The 17906-nt window shown below is 36.9% G+C and overlaps 1 protein-coding gene across 2 annotated transcripts in view; it reads right to left on the bottom strand.

Annotated features, from left to right (window-relative positions):
- The window catches only part of UXS1 (UDP-glucuronate decarboxylase 1), a 153366-nt gene that overhangs the window by 15096 nt on the left and 120364 nt on the right, over window positions 1–17906 (bottom strand). For both annotated transcript variants that reach the window (XM_074192173.1, XM_074192174.1), the window contains exon 11: window positions 2461–2504. In XM_074192173.1, the coding sequence (XP_074048274.1) occupies window positions 2461–2504 (44 nt within the window). The remainder of the gene's footprint in view (window positions 1–2460; window positions 2505–17906) is intronic.

Genomic DNA, 17906 nt, shown 5'->3' with positions numbered 1-17906 from the left:
TATATAAAACTATAAAGTTAGAAAGCACTCTACATGTATTATCTCATTTGAGTCTTAAAAAAAACCTTTAAGTATGTGCTACAGATATTATTTTTCCCATTTTAGTGATGAGGAAACTAAGGCCCAAAGAGATTAAAGCTAGTTAAATGTCAACAGTAGGATCTGAACCAAGGTTGTCCTGATTCTAAATAAGGACTCATCTAAATAACATCCCAAGTCCATTCCAACCCTGAGATTGTGGGATTCTAGATGATCTCTAAGATTTAAAAAGCTATGATTTTATTAAGCTATCAGTAAAGAGTTAAATGGCTTGTTCAAGGCTACATGGCTAGCAATTCCAATATTCTCTCCATTATACTACTGGTCATCATTGCTGGCCAACTAAGAGAACTGACTGCTGGGGACAAAAGAGAAAAGAAAGCTTGGAAATAATGAATTGGTGGCCTAAAAGATAATTTCTGTACTGTGACTGGCAAAGTGAACTACAAAATGTATCAGCAAATTGCAGCATCATATAATCCATAGCATTTTGTAGAAACAAAATTTAAAATTAATGGAATTGTTTAGACTTTCTTTCAGCTCAATAAAATTTAAAAAATAATTGTGAGCTAAGACAAAAATTAATTAAATGAAGGAGTATGTATACTCATGCATGTGTGAGATGTCTATGTATTTACCTATCTAGATATCAATCTAGATATGGCTAGGGTCAGGGTTACCTGGATTCAATACATACTAAGTATGTTAAGATGGGCAAGAAACTTAATTTCTTAGTGTTCTAGAAAACTACAAAAACTGTAAGTTATAGATTGAGTTGTCAGTTTGCATTGATGAAGATTCTTACTCTGATAAAAGCACAAATCTGAGTCTCTATATAATCTGGGATGAAGATTTTTACCCTTTTTAATTTTTGTGGTTCAAATCTTCAAAATAAATAATTATATAGAAACGGTTGCTTTTGAAAGGCACCTCCTTATTCTCTTAATTCTTTGGGTTACAAAACTTCATTAGTATCCAAGAGAAGATAAAAATGAGCCAAGATTGAAATTCACTCATTTAGATTTTTTTTAGAGTTTGGTTGTGGTCAAATTCTGTAGGCTTCCCAGAGAAGTTTTCGAATTGGCTGAAGGAAGGGGGAAAAAAAAAATGGATGATTGAAAGCATCAAATTTATTAAAAGCTAATCTTTTGTGAAACTTCTATAATATATAGAGAAGTCACTAAGTTTAAGAGCAACTCTGGGGAGATATACGAGAGTCAGGTCATTTAACATAAATAATATTTTGATGTATGAAACTCCAAAGTTATTTTTCTGAGAAGGCAGAGAATCCATGTAAGCTCTTTAGGAATGTGGTAAAAGATTTCTCAGAAGCAAAGAACAAACAAGTATGCTAAACTGTCTAAATCATTTCTAAGGATTTTGCTTGCCATATATTCTTTGTTATGAAGAAACAAAAATCAGAACTCTTTGACAATCTTAACTTTCTGATTTTTCTCTGTAAAGGAAAGGGCAATAATTATTTATATGAACAGTAAAGTACTTTGATTTTAGAATAAAAATGATAAATCAAGGTTATTTTTATTAGTAATCTTGGGTTATTTGGGACTTAAAGTTCCTGTTTCCTCAAGGAGAAAAATCTAATTCCTAAAGAGATAAGTGGATTTTTAAAATCAAATTTTATCAATTTTACCAATTTATCAATTTTTTAATCAATTTTATTCTTCTAGAATCTTAAAACTTTTAATAGTGGTTATCTGCTACAAGAAAAAAACAATACCCAGTGACCAATTTTCACACATATTCTGTTGCTGTGTTTTTATCAGAGACACAAAAACAATTTACAATGCAACTTTTAAATGGAAATCAGTATGCAGTTATTTTTCAATCCAAACAATGAAGTCTTCAGAGGTTAAAAACCTTTGTCCACGTTCTTCAAGTATAATGCATTTAATGTCATATTTGCAAGGCTTAATGGTTATTTCATCAAACTAAGAAAGCCTTATCCAAAGGGTGACCCAATAGTATATGTTGATATGCTGCATTCAACAAACCTTTATCATCAAGGTTGCCTTTGAGAACAGCTGAGAGCAGTAATCACAGATTGATTAAAAGTCATATCCAACTAAGGAACACTAGATGGCAGCATGGATTAAGAGAAAATCCACCAAAAATGGGTTTACTGCCAATAGAGAAACACAGAACTTGGGATTTGGTGAGATTTAATTTTGAAGACAAGATCTATAGACATTTTTTGGCTTAAAAAAAATCTTAAAAATAGGAATTTATTTTAAAGTAGAAAATGGATCTTTTCAAACTGCCTTTTTCTGAGAATTGTGAAACTTTACAAAGTGAAAAATGTAGATTCTTCAGGATTGCTTCGTATCTGTCCCCAAACCACCAGAACTGGCTAAAAGACCCTTCAAATTAGTTACATGTTACAAAAATTGAATATGCCCTTACCTGACATACTGGAACGCACGAGTCTGAGACCCAGAACCATACACCTAGGAAAACAAATAGAAAATCTGTTAGAAATATAGCAGCATGGTATAGGGTATGCTGGGAAATGTTTAATAATCAGCTCTCATAATATAAAGGATATAATCTCCATAATTAATATTTTCTTATCTTCTTAATTCTAGACAATCTACAAAACAATAAATCAAGTCTTATTTTGTAGCTTTTATCTATTTTAAAGGTTCAAATGCTTGGACTGAAAATTTAACAATTGTCCTGACTCCAGTCCATTCCTAGAGAAGGCAAATTCCAAGGAACACAAGTCAAACTTGAAATTAATATGCCCAAGTGATGGTGATGTAATTTCTCAAAAAAAAAGGTTTTTTTTGTTATTCTTTCCTATGGTGAAAAGATTGCAGTTAATGATTCTTAATTACCTGATGCTTTAAAAGCTTACAAACTTGTTATTTGATCACAGGTCTTCCTAACCCCAAGTTTAGAACTCTAATCGGCTAGGCCATGCTATCTTTCAGGTTGACTGGTAAATAGTAAAGGCAGCCCAAACAACCACTTCGAAGAACTGTCCTCAGGGTGGCATTCTTTTTTTGATGGAACCTGAGAATGTACATTATTATATACTGCTAGAAACTGGGTCATTACATTCATGTTCCCTGATGATATGGTTTGAGCTTTCCATTCTTATTTTAATTACATTTTCTAGCATTGACATTTAGCAATTTATTTTTAAGAGCTTAGGGCATAACTAGCCAAGACTACTGAGACCAGGCAGCCAACACTTGCCATTTCTGGATCATGCTATGATTACTTCCTTACATTTAAATCTTGAGTGAGAAGGATATTGGGGAAATCAGAAAATTATTAACTCAAATAGCCATAAATCCTTTAGAATATTTTCTCTAGCAGGGGAATATGCTAGTAAAGATGGTTTGCACATAGTGGGTAGGCCCTCAAATAATCATTTGATGAAATTTTGGGAAAATATAGAGCAGAAAAGAAAGTTAAATGAAATGACTCATTTAACCTTGAGCAGGGGAAAATCGGGGCAAGAGATGATGAAGTAGCTTAATTTTTTTTTTGTTCAGATCTATGATTTCATTGGTAAAGAGAAACTCCAATCAATGACTATTCTGCAACTTACTCTCTCAGAAAATTGCTTGTAGTAAGCAGTGGATCAAATGAAGTAATATTTGTAAAAGCACTTTGTTCAGGGCCTGCCACATATTAGGCACTTGCCTTCCTTAGAGTAACATGCCAGGGGTCATATAATCAGTATACAATCTCAGTTAGAGACATGAACCCAGCATTTCTAGACTTGAGGCTAGTCCTCTTTCCAATATATGTCATCATGGCAAATAAATATCTTCAAAAATCTAGGTTGGTAAGTATTATGATGATAAATTACTTTCTCTGTCCAAAATAAGTGTACTTTAGTTGCTACATTTTTTTTCAAGGGGGGGGTAGGGTGAAAGGTAGAGAAAGTAAATGTTTGGTAATAGGAAAAAAAAAGTAATACATATATGCTATATTCCTGAAACATATCAACTCTTTAAAAAGCAAAATTAGGGTTATCATTTCTTGCATCTATTTTCATCTTGGGTGGTGGTTCAAATTATGGCATTGGAGGTTCTACAGAAGGATTTGATGGATTCTTAGAGGGAAGCATATTTCACAGCCTCTTTGGGAAGGTTTTTCTTTCTGTTTTTTGGTGGAAAGTAGAAGGCATGTGTGAGATGTCTATGTATTGTCCTGGGATCAACTCCTCCCTCAACTACAAAAGCAATACTGACAGCACAGTAATAATGCCTCCTAATAACAAGGTATATCCTCCCTCCCTCTCCAATCATTAGCTGCAACAGGTACACTCCTTCTACCACCCACATTCTTAGGAAGTGTGGGGCTACCTGGTGGGGTTGAGTGTTTAAGATAAGGTGTATATATTGAATCATAAAATGTGAGGTTGGAAGGAATCTGAGAAATAACCTAGGAACTAGTTTCAATAACTACATTTCAATATAATCAAATTTCTTTATAATCCTATGAATTTTATTTTATGAATTTAAAAACACTGCTGTGAGATGAAGAACTGATCCAACCCAACCTTTTCCTTCTGCAGTCAAGGAAACTGAGTCTCTAATGGGCACACAAAAAGTGAACAACAGACCCTTGATTCTAGCTCAGACTTCCTTAGTTCTTAGTTCAATGTTCTTTCCATAATATCATGTACCCCAACATTTTTTTAGGTTTTTTTTTGCAAGGCCAATGGGGTTAAGTGGCTTGCCCAAGGCCACACAGCTAGGTAATTATTAAGTGTCTGAGACCGGATTTGAACCCAGGTACTCCTGACTCCAGGGTCGGTGCTTTATCCATTGCGCCACCTAGCCACCCCCTACCTCAACATTTAAAGAATTGTTTATGTATTCTTAGGAATTTCACTTTTGAAAAACAATAAGTAATATCTACTTGAGTTTTCTTTTAGTGTTGAGGGTTTACTTAGAAGTTCATGGGAGGTAGCTAAGTGACTCAGCAGAGAGAGCCCTGAATAAGACCTGAGTTTGAATCCAGCCTGGGCAAGTCACTTAATCTCCACTGGAGCAGTAAATGACAAGTTACTCCAGCAACATTTTCAAGAAATTCCCATGGACTACATTGTTGTACTATGGCCCACAGGATCAAAAAGTCAGACAGAAATGAACACACAAGAGAGTGTGTGAGTGTGTGTGTGTGTGTGTGTGTGTGTGTGTGTGTGTGTGTGTGCAAATATATATATCACAGAGTAGTATGGAGTAGAAGCATAGACTTGAGCTGGAAAACTAGGGTTTGCATATCAGCCTTGTGTCACTTGCGTGACTTTGGGTGAGTCATGTAAGTCACTCAGCCCTAATTTCAAAATCTATAAAATGAGGATATCAATAATACTGATGTTTCAATGTCATTGTAAGATCCAAAGGAAGAAGTGCAAATACATAAATACAAGCTCTAAAAATTCTTTAGTAACGGTTTTATTATTGCTGAATCTTTTTTCAGTTATGCTTAATTCTTTATGACTCTATTTGGGATTTTCTTGGCAAAGATACTGAAGTGGTTGGTCATTTTGTTCTCCAGTTCATTTCACAGATGAGAACTGAAGCAAACAGGGGTAAGTAACTTGTCCAGAGAATATGCACCTGAGATTTATATCTGAACTCAGAAAGAGGAGTAATCCAGACTCCAGACCCACTTAGCTATAGCAAATCTATTAGGGAAAAAAAAAGCCTTGTAACTCAAAGGTATTCAAATACTCAAAGGTATATTTAATAATTTGTTAGTAATACATTTAAGTGAGAAAGACAATAATAATAAAAATTAGTAATGATAACAATACGAATTAGCATGTATATAGCACTTTAAGACTTACATAGTGTTTTACAAATAAAATCATGCTTTACAACAACCCTGGGAGGCAGATACTATTATTATCCCCATTCTACATAAGAGGAAACTGAGGCAGGAGGGTTACGGGATTCACTTAAAGAGTCACATTGCTGGTGTCAGAGGCTACATTTGAACTCAGATCTCCATGAATCCATCTACTCTGCCACCTAGATGCCCTTACATACACATAGACAGTATTGCTAGTATATTTTTTTAATGGTTCAGTGTAAGGCAATGGAGTTAAGTGACTTGCCTAAGGTCACACAGCTAGTTAAGTATTATGTGTCTGAAGTCGGATTTGAACTCATGTCTTCCTGACTCCAGGGCCAGTGCTCTAACCATTGTACCACCTAGTTGCCCTTTGCTAGTACATTTTAATGCTTTCTATAATATATTCCATATTATACTTGGAAGTTTTACTACATGAAGTATTCCAATTATACCATTCTGGGATACTCAATTGCATAATATTTTCTTCAGAAGACTAGAATGATGAATAATTAGTGTTCACTTGTGGTAGACACTCTATCATCCCGACAAGTGTAATTCTACAGTAAAATGTCTATTTTTTTCCTTGAAATTCTCAATTATTGCTATCTTCTATTGTGAGTAGGAATTGCATTGTAAAATCACTAACTTACCCTTCTTTTATTTTTTTTAAGAAGAGGCAATAGGCAAGTGCTGCCAGATGAATGCTTTATTTGTAAGTGCTAACCTCCTGGAGGTTTTTTCCCCTCTCCTTGAGGCACCAGCTTAGGTGTCATGGAGTCTATGAAGTTCATTCACCATGAACATTAATTGCCATGACTGGGCTCTCAAGTGTCCCTCTTCTTACACCCCCCTTCCAGTTTCCACTTGAGAATCTGACTTAGTCTTAGATACCCTAGGGTCCCTCAGTTACAAGCCCAGTTCAGGACAGGTCTAATGGGTAAAGGCTAACTCCACAAGGTCAGATATAAGAAATGGGGAATGGTCCTAACTGAATCTGAGTGATTCTATGACTTTCCTTGGGCCTTTGTTATATCTGGGGTAAAAGGTAAAGAGGGTCTGCTAATCCTAATTATATAGAGGGAGACAGGAGTCTTTACAAATCCCTGACAATGTCCCTCAAATCATTCCAGATGTGAAATATTTACTGTGTTCATGTGCATGCATATTTATATTGGATCTCACTGGCTCCAAGTGACTGTAAATAGAAACTGCTTCTGTTCTGGCCATCTTCCCCTGCACGACTGATTCTTTTGTGATGGCAAACTAGGCCATCTTTTGCCTCAATTCTTACCTAGTCTTTAATTATTAATGAACTTTGCCACAGAAAAATTGAATCCTGGGAAAGACAGTAGCTAAAAAAAGGCCCTGGTTTCCTACTGCATCCAGGGCTATTACTAGTCATCTTGACCAATGTCTTGTCACTGAATTTTAATGACTCTGGAGGAGAGTGTGAGGCTGATGACTTTACAAAGCTGCCAATTCATTTGCAAGTCAAAATGTTACCTTCCTGATGTCACTGGCCCTTTTTGACATTGAAGGACAAACAACTAAATAATTTTTAGTGGTAATGAGGAATTGTATTGGAGAGAATATTGGACTTGAAATCTAGAAGATCTGAGTTTGAATCTTGCCTTAATATAACCCTTAATTTAACAAAGTCACTTAACTTTGCTGAGTCTCAGTTTCCTCATTTGTAAAATGGCAGTAATAATAACATCTCTCATTCACAAACCTCAACATGAATGTTATTATTGTCATTTGTTATTAATTGGTGTCTGCCCTAAACTTTTAGAGTAGGAATCAAAGGGTCATAGAAGGATCTCAGAAGCCATCTAGTTCAATTCCTTAATCTGAGATGAAAAAACCAAGAGGTTTCTCAGAAACCAGATGTTGAGTGGTCAAAACCACACAGGTGCTAAATGGCTGGGCTGAGTCCAGGTCTCAAAGTCCAAAGCTACTCTACTTTCCATTGAGCCATGATGCCTTTGGGTTCTTATTTTCAGTTGTCTATCTGTGGGCAATATTCATTAAATATTCACTGTGTGTTGAGTTCTGGGTGGGACACTCCCATCTACAAGGAATGAATGACCTCCAGTGAGTCTGAAACCCATCATGATCCTATTCTGACCCCCATAGGATAATACATTTCTGGGTGCTCTTTTCTATCTGACAGTGTCTCCACATCATTACTGGATCATAGATTTAGAGCTGGAAGGATTTCAGAGACCACAAACATTCTCATTTAATAGCTGAGGAAACTGAGACACAGAGACATTAATGACTCCTCTAGTTGTGGTACTGTTCAGGGTCACTGCTGTGCTACAATACTGGGCTATAGAGTGATCAGACTGCAAGTTGTGGTGACTTGTTTTAATTACCTACATATAGAGTTTTAAAATGCGGGTGAGAGGGAAAGAGATAAGATTACACTTTGTAAATTAGCAGGCCAAACCTTTAGTTAGAGAGCTTCAATTTCATGGATCCCTAAAGGCAGGTTTAAAGCCTCCAAAAGGCAAATACCACTAGGATTGATAGGCTGTTCCAACATCTGGTATTCTGAAATTGGTAGAGAATATGTTTCCATGGGCTCCATTAAAAAAAAAAGAAAAACTAAAATGCTATTTAGAAGCTCCAATTTCATGGACGCCTAAAGACACCTTTAAAGTCTCCAATAATATCTCTAAGGATTGATGGGTTGCTCCTACATTTGTCATTCTTATATTAGTACAGATAAACAGCATGGTATATCACATAGAGCCTTTTTGGAATCAGGAAAATCTGGACTTGAAAATTTTCCTTTATTAGCTATGTGATCAAGGGCAAGTCATTTAAATTGCTGGTGACCTGAGGCAATCCTTTAAAGCTACAAGTTGCAGAGGTTTCTGACACTGATGAAATCATAAGTCCAGTACAAAGTATAGACACACATAAATAAATACACACAGAGACATCCCATCCCCAATGGACCCAGAGACATAAAACAATGTACCCAGGGTCCTACAGCCAGTATATGCCTATACACACACACACCCCTACAAGCATACACTTATGCATATGTGTGTGTGTATATATATATATATATATATATATATATCTATCTATCTATATATATATATATATATATATATAATCCATGTAACTCTATGTACAGTTTATATATTACTAACATACACACATTTTGATATATAGTTATGTATAGGACATAGGTGTAGGACAGGATAAGATGGCAGTAGGAATCAGTAATGCTGTGAATAATTAACTTACAGATGATTTATACACAAGTATGGTCACTTGGCTCTATTCTCCTATCACATGTAATCTCTTCTTTGTGCCAACTCTCCATTCTGATAGAGATAGACCCAGCTGTCATGGGAAGAAATACTTTATCCCCTGCCCCCCCCCCCACATTCATAGTCTCTTTCCCATCTGAGCCTTTAAACTCTCTCTACCAGGCTTGCTTTGGGAGGTTCTATATTCTAACAGCTTCCTAGTGAAGCAACACTCCCTCAGAAGCCATTAGAAACCCATACCATTTTGATGTAATCACAAGGTCTCAGAAAGATGAGGTCAAATCTCACACAGCCTTACTAGTTGGTTAAATCTCTTAATCTCTACGAGTCTCACTTTCTTAAATCTATAAAATGACAGATTCAATGGCTAAAATCTATTTCAACTCTAAATCTATGATTCTATGATTCCAGGTTTTATCCTGAGTATCTTTTGAATACCACTTCTAATAGATTTGGATCAGAGAAAAGGTGGGATCCTCACCATAGGCATACATACGCATGCATACACACACACACACACACACACACCACACACACACACACACACACATATATGTGGAGGGTAGGGAAGAGATTTTCACTTAAAAAGCAGAAATGTAAAAATCACTATCTTATTGAAATAACATTACAAAAGATAGCTAAGTTCATGGTTCAGTAATAGTATGTAGCTTAAATGGGTACCCATGGGCTATCTCACCATCAATCACAGCAAGAATTCCTAACCACTTTTAGATGTATCTGTCACTTTGGTGAAGTGAATGGTCCCCTTCTCAAATAATTTTTGTTGCTTATAATCATAAAAGAAGGAATGCTAAATTCTAGTGAAAGATTAGTGAAAATAAGGATGCCATATCCCCCATTCATAAATCTCAGGTTAAGAACAACAAATTTTTTCTATGAGAAAATACCTTCTAAGCTCCCAAATTCTAATGTAACAGATGAACTTCTAAAGTGAAATTAATGTTATAAGGGATCCCTAAAAGGTATGTTTTTTCAGGCATAATGCTTTTTTCAAAACATGTTATAAGTTACCCACAGAAATGTCCTTTGGCATACACATGTTTGACAACTGGTAGCACTTAAACCATACAACTCTAGTCTAAAAAACCTCCCTCCTAAATCCCCCTGGTGTCAGAGAGCAGTGACTCTGCATATGCTTAATGTTAAAAGAATAACAACTCATGGCAACCAATGACCCACAACCAAGATGACAGTGCTAAGAGTTTTATATAAAAATATGGTATGAGGAAGGAGAGAGGGAAAAAATGGTTTAACTGGATTTTTCTCTTCCTCCTCCTCTCCTCTTGCCCTAACTCATACACATAAACATTTTATATATACAAAGCAAGAGAGTTTGGAGTTCAGGGGAATCATCAGGTACAAAAACCCCACAATGCCATATGTTAAACATGAGACTGAATCATGTGCAAATTTTCCTCCTAAATTTTAGTAGATTCTGCCTTATTTTCTCTTTGGAAAGGAAAAATGAGAAGAGTTTCTGGAGGAAAGAAGTGATTATATAGGGATGACATTCTGCGCAACTGTTTAGTAGATAAGAAAGAGTTTAAACATGATTAGGGAAGAAAACCAGCTTCATGGGAATGAGTGAAACAGTTAAAACCAGATAGGGGGCTATACTTCAGTTGTTATTCCTACAGCTCAGTTGCTGGTTCCCAGTCTGGCAATTTTCATTTGTGGTTTTGGTTTTCAAATCTTTTATTTTTCTGAAGAACATAGCTATATTTCTGAAATCAGCAAAAGTCAGCTGCCCAATCAACTAACTGTAAATGTCAATACTACTGCCTTTCTGCTGTACATGTGTGAGTTCCCAGAGGGCAGAGACTGACTGTCTTGCCTTTATTTCATCTCCAGCTCTTAGCATATTGTGCCTGGAATATAATGGGTATTTAATAAGTATTGAACACTTGACTTAAATGATCTTAAAATAAAAAGTACCCTCAAATGTCTAATTTTTATTTCCAAAAATATGCACTAAAGATAAAAGGCTAAAATTAGCCATGCATACATATCTTATCCCTCAAATTGGTACTTTATGCCAGGTTTGCCATTTTTTTAAAAAAAATGAAACTGTGGGGGTGGCTAGGTGGTTGCAGTGGATAGAGCACCAGCCCTGGAGTCAGGAGTACCTGAGTTCAAATCCGGACTTAGACACTTAATAATTACCTGTGTGGCCTTAGACAAGCCACTTAATCCCACTGCCTTGCAAAAAAAAAAAAAAGGAAACTGACATGAATGAAAAATTCCTCCAAAACTTACCAAATAACCAGTTTAATCTGAAACAAGTTAAACTTGCATGGAAAAAAGTACAGTCATAGACCTTGGACTCAAATTTTAGTTCTACTGGTGTGACCTTACTGCTTAAACATTCTGGGCCAGTTTTCTTATCTTTAAAATCAGGAGACCAGACTAGACAAAAAATTATCCTATTTTTAAAGGCTTCTAAAATTCAACTATATGTCTATGTGTATAAACAGATGATTCCATTAAAATTTCTGGTTATGTCTGTTGCTTTAGTCAAAGAATTTTTTAAAAAGGACTTATACATGGTGTGTGTGTGTGTGTGTGTGTGTGTGTGTCTATAACAAAAACCATTATGGTAAACGATGAAGACATGACCCCAAAATTGGGCCTTTGGGAAACAATTTACAGGCAACTTTGTAAAGGGCTAATACTAAATATTCCTTTTTCCTTATAAATGACATTTAGAAATCATATGCCTCTTTATTTTCCTCCCTTAAGGAATTCAGAGTTTTTCCAAGTGGGAAGGGAGGAAGGGGGGGGGGATTTTTCTTTAACCCTTTCCAAGAAAATAATCAAAATAGAGAATTAGCATGATTTGGCCAAAATAAAAGCTCAAATATAGGTCAAGGGGTGGAGATAGGGAATTTCTTGAAAAGTCATCATACTGTACAGTTATTCTGAAGGAAAATATCACAATAAATAAAAAAACCCAAAAGAAAATTTTAAAAAAGAAAAAAAACAGCAAATCTTTTCCAAATGATCTTCCTGGTAATTAGTTGTATTTTCACCTTTCCAGACTAAACTATTGAAGGTTTTGAAATGGAGTGCACTCACTGAGGCACCAGCCATCCTTGCTTCCTTGCTCCAGAAGCTCTCTAGGCACAAAGACAACACATGAATTATTGCTGTCTGGCAACAATAGATCTTACTCTTGTGACACACCGGGAGGCTCTCCTGGCTGTCTAACATTTGGGTTCTGCCTGCTGCCAGGAGGTTAATGAATCAGGACCATGCTTCTAGGAAGAATTCTGGCAATTTGTTCTTGAAACTAAATAGCTCTGATCTCATAATATAAAAAGAAGGGCTTCTGTATATAATAGGTGAAAAGAATAAGGGAAAGAAAAGTAAAAAGCAATGTCTACTTGGTGATCTATGTGGCACCGAAGACCAACAGAGCCCAATTCAAGGGTAGCTCAAGGCCTCTAAGAGAAGTCTAAGGGGAAATGAGGAAAGAAGCTATCAATGCAGCTACAGTGATTTAGTCTTAGTTGATAGAGACAAGTATCCAGCCCCTGGAACAAGACACAGACTTTGTGATGTTATTCATGAGTAACAAATAAAAACAACAGATATAAACTCATTCTTAACTTTTAATATTTTTCCTTAACAGACCATGTGCTCAAGCCTTGGAGTAACAATGTATTTAAAGTACAAAATATTGAGATATGGATTATCATAGTTGGACACCCGTACATGTGCATGCGCGCGCGCGCGCACACACACACACACACACACACACACACACACACACACACACACACAAATTCAGCTTGGCACTTATTACCTCTTTATAGTTCAGATCCAGTCTACCTTTCCTGACATTTCCCATCATTCATTCCCATACTCTACCATTCTGGTCTGAGTGAATTACTTATTTGTTCCCTGAACTTGACATTTCAACTCCTGCCTCCTTCCCTTTGCATAGACTGTTTCCTCATTCCTAGAAGGTAATCCTTCATCATTCCTGCCTCTTAGAAAGCTTAGCTTTAGTTTAAGATAGTAGATCTTGAGTTGGAAGGACCTTAAGGTCTAACTATTCTAGTCTGGAGTGAAAAGGGACCACAGGGTCCATCCTGCCTAATCTCATTTTAACAAAAGAGAAAACAGGTCTAGAGAGATATGCCTAAAGTGATACATTAAACATTAGACAAAGTATTTATCTCTAAAGCCAGAGTCAGGACTTTAAAAAACAAATTATTCCAAATTATTTAGATGAGTCTTTGTTTGAATAACTTTCATGAGTGCCAGTTTTTAATGTTCTTCCCCTCTTGAAATTTCTTTGTATTATAATCATATAACCAACCCTCCCTTCAATAGAATATAAACTCTCTTTAGGGTAGTGACTTATATTCTTTCACCTTCCCTCCCCCTCCCCATTGTCTTGCATGTAGTAATTTGCTTAAATGCTTCTTTTTGTCAATGTGAGTCCAATACTACATTTACAAAAGCATGGGAGCATATTCAAACCTTAATTAGTATAACATTTCATTTAGAAATATATCATTCTCATAATCTCGATAGAACTTGATGCTCATTTTAATACTTTTGATGATTTATGATATCTAGTTGTTTCCTGAGCTCTGCAAGAGTTCCCATTGGGATGGCTAGGTGGCACAGTGGATAGAGTACTGGCCCTGGAGTCAGGAGTACCTGAGTTCAAATCTGGCCTCAGGCACTTAGTAATTACCTAACTGTGTGGCCTTGGGCAAGCCACTTAACCCCATTGCCTTGCAAAAAAAACAACAATAACAACAAAAAAAGACTTTCCATCAAGGGTTCTTCCCTTTTTTTAGCATGATAATCCCCAGTTGGCAAGCTGGTATCCCTTTCTTCCCAGAATAATATTTTCAAATGTATAACATTAACAACATAGAATTACAATCATCATATATAATTATCAAAATATTTTATAAAACAGATTCAGGGATCCCTGATTTAGATTCCCTGAAAGGTGTCAATTCAACCACCGACAAGCTCTATTAGGAAAATTTTCATTTAATAAATAAAGCAAAGAAAGAAATGGATGTATGGTATCTCACTTTAACAGGTAATTCAAGCAATTTTTAACCCCCCCTACTGTATTATCAACATACAACTGATAATTCAGTCTAAGAATCTTTTTTTTTGCCAACAATCACAAATAGAAACCAGTAAAAGTAAGACGAAATCCCAAAGGTTAAAAAAAGCACTGTACTAGAAATAAGTTAGAACACTATCTAGGACAGTCTCTGCAGAGAAGCACAGGAGAGCAGAGTGGAGAAAATAGCAGACTATAATGTGGGATAAGTCAGAGAAATGGGTGTGTGGAGGTAGATGGGGTTTATCAAACACAAATATAAATTTAAAACCCAAACCTCAGTTAAATGGCAAATCCCACTGATGATTCTCCTAAGTCATAAACTTGATTTCACTATCCCTCATAATTATTCTTTTATGACATAAAACTTAAGAAATTCCTCAGGATCACAATCTGCCATTCATCCATCTCTCCTGACCTTATTCTTCAACCCATCTTTCACTTTCACAATGACCTTTGTTTTCTCTGTACTACTTTGTGTTCTTCCGGACTATCATTTTTCTTTATAGTCCTGACCAATTTAGCTATATATATTATCTCCAACTGCAGTGTCCTATGTTCCATAATCGAACCTTAACAAAACCCAAACCTAAGTTACTAATACCATCTACCTGCTCTACACTTACACACATTTTGTGAGTTGCTAGAGAAAGCCACTCAATAGTACCAGTTGGACTCACAACAGATTTATCTGATCTCAATTGAGATTATGGCAATATAGGAGAGAAAAGAAACAAAAGAAAATTCTTCTATGATTATGACATTCTTCTCAGTGGCTACTATAAACTTTCTCTTCTCAATCTTTATTATTCCATCTCCCCTCCTTTATTGTGAAAACAGTGGCCATTACACATACTCAAAATCTTTTTACCTCACTCCACTATTTTCCCTTCCTTTTCCACAGTCTTTGAAGAAGTATTCCCTCTTTTCCTTCACAAATCCAAGCTCTTTGTGTTGTCAATTTCATTTCTTCCCATATCTTCTAAGAGCTTGTCCTCAGGTCATTCCCCTTTCTCCCACTTTTAATTTTTTTCTTTACCTATTAGCTCTTTCTCTAATGCCTTAAATAAGTCTAGGTGTCATTTTCCTTTAAAAAGTCTTTACCTGGGCAGCTAGGTGTCAAAGCAGATAGAGCACTGGCCCTTTAGTCAGGAGAACCTGAGTTTAAATGTAGCTTCAGAGTTCAAATGTAGCTTCAGACACTTAATAATTACCTAGCTGTGTGACCTTGGGCAAGTCACTTAACCCCACTGCCTTAAATAATTTTTTTTTAAAAGTCTTAACCTGAGTTTACCACCCCATCAAACTATCATTCTTTTTTTTTTTAGATCATTCTAAGTCATAGAAAATTCTGAGTGTCTGTCCCTTCTAGTTCTGTATATTTTATCGAATAGAGTCAAAATTCCTGAGAGTTATTAGAGTCTTTCTCCCAAATGCAGTTAAAGCCAGTTACATTAGATAGTAGTCTCATGGATAGGTCATGAATGTCCATCATTTCTGGCTAGGTATATTCTCTCTGTTAGAGTTACATTTCTCAAGGTTTATGAGAATCTTTTTTTTTACCCCCATGCTGGGATATAGCCAGTTTCAACTAACTTACTGGATTGCATTTTTTTTTCTTTTACCACCCCCCCCCCCTTTTTTACCTTTTCATGTATCTCTTGAACCTCCTGTTTGATGTCCAAATTTTCTGTTTAGCTCTGTTCTTTTCATCAGGAATTTCTGGAATTCTTCCATTTCATTAAATGTCCATCTTTTTCCCTGGAAGAGAAGGCTCAGCTTTGCAGGAAAGTAGATTCTTGGCTGCATTCCAAGCTCCCGTGCTCTTTGAAATATCTCGTTCCAGGCCCTTCAATCCCTTAATGTTGATGCAACCAGGTCCTTCGTGATCCTTACTGTGGCTCCTTGATATTTAAATTGTTTCTTTCTGGCTGCTTGCAGGATTTTCTCTTTTATCTGATAGTTCTGCAGTTTGGCCACAACATTCCTTGGTGTTTTCATTTTAGGATCTTTTTCTGGTGGGGATCGATGTACTCTTTCAATAACTACTTTGCCCTCCGATTCCATGATATCAGGGCAGTTTTCCACCACTAGATCCTGTAATATTAAGTCCAGGCTTTTTTTCTCTTCAATGTTTTCAGGAAGTCCTATAATTTTCAGGTTGCCCCTTCTCGATCTATTCTCAAGGTCAGTGGTTTTGTTGATGAGGTATTTACATTTGCTTCTATTTTTTCTATTTTTTGATTTTAACTGACTCTTGCTATCTCATGGAGTCATTAGTTTCTGTAGACATCATTCTTTTTTGGGGGGGGGGGAGTTTTCTTCATTAACCTTTTGCAATTCCTTTTCCAATTGGTCTATTCTACTTTTGAAAGAGCTTTCCACTTGACCCATTGAGGATTTGAGAGAATTAATTTCTTTTTGCATTTGCTCATTTGAGGATCTGAGAGAATTATTCTCATTTTGTAATTGTCCAATTGATGATCTGAGAGATTTATTCTCCATTTGTGTTTGTCCAATTGTGCTTTCTAAGGTTTTGTTTTCATGTTGCAAGGTATTAATTGTCTCTTCCAAATTTTTAAGCTCCTTCCTTATTTCTCCAAGGAAGTCTTTCTGTGCTGAAGACCAGATTGTATTCTCCTCAGAGGTTCCAGGTCTCTCTGAGTGGGGGTCTTTCCCTTCCGGGAATTTTTCTATGGATCCACCTTTCCTGTGACCCTTCTTCATTATGCTAAGACCTTGAGTTGGGGGGGGGGGGGCTGGTTCACCTGGGCTTGGGATCACTAAAGGCTTTACTGAGTGCAGTTTCTCTGGCTGGCCAGTAGGAGGTGCTGGCTGCCCTCTCTGGAGTGTCTGTGACCTGGGTTGCGAGACCTTCTCCCTTTGCTGGAAGGGAGGAGTTGGAGCTATTGAATTCTTTTGCCTTCAGTCAATGGTGGGCTTCACCCTGGCCTGAGGTCATTCCTCAGCTGGGCTGGTTCTTCAGCTCACACACCTGGGCCTGAGGCAGAAGTAGTTTGCAATTGTTTCTTTGGAAGGAGGCCTCTGTGCAATGGAGGCGTGGACTCAGTTTCTCAGACTGGAGGAGCCCAGGGATGGTGTCCCCATCTCTCCTGTACCAGACCTCTCCCTGCAGCCCCCTCCCGAAGCTCCAGGGGGACAGCCCCAACACCAGCACCTCTGCTTCCCTGCGGACCCAAGCCCCCTTCGTCCAGCCCCACCGCTGATCCAGCAGGTCTGGCTCTCCTGCCCTCAGACTCCCAGTTCCGCTTCAGGTGTGGATCTGGCTGATCCAGGGCTGATCCTCCCTCGGAGCCCAGACTCACCCGCCCAAATTCAGCCAAAGCTGCTGCCAGAGACAAATCCTGAGGCAGATGTTCTTTCTCCTGGCGTTTCTTTCTGCGTTTTTTGAGTTGGGTTTCTTTTAAGAGGTTCGTTTCATGTGATAGATGGGGAAGAGATCAGGAGACTTTAGAACTATGCCTCTCTTCTCTCCGCCATCTTGGCTGGAAGAACTCCAAACTATCATTCTTTATCTCTCTTGACTTTCATAGTTAAATTCCTAAAAAGGATCATCTCTAATAATTCCTTCCATTTCCTCAGATCCCTCTCACTTC

Source organism: Macrotis lagotis, chromosome 6, assembly GCF_037893015.1.
Source record: "Macrotis lagotis isolate mMagLag1 chromosome 6, bilby.v1.9.chrom.fasta, whole genome shotgun sequence".
In the NCBI taxonomy this organism is placed as follows: Eukaryota; Metazoa; Chordata; class Mammalia; order Peramelemorphia; family Peramelidae; genus Macrotis; species Macrotis lagotis.
Note: the sequence above shows the minus strand (reverse complement) of the source record. Positions and strands in the feature narration are given on the sequence as shown.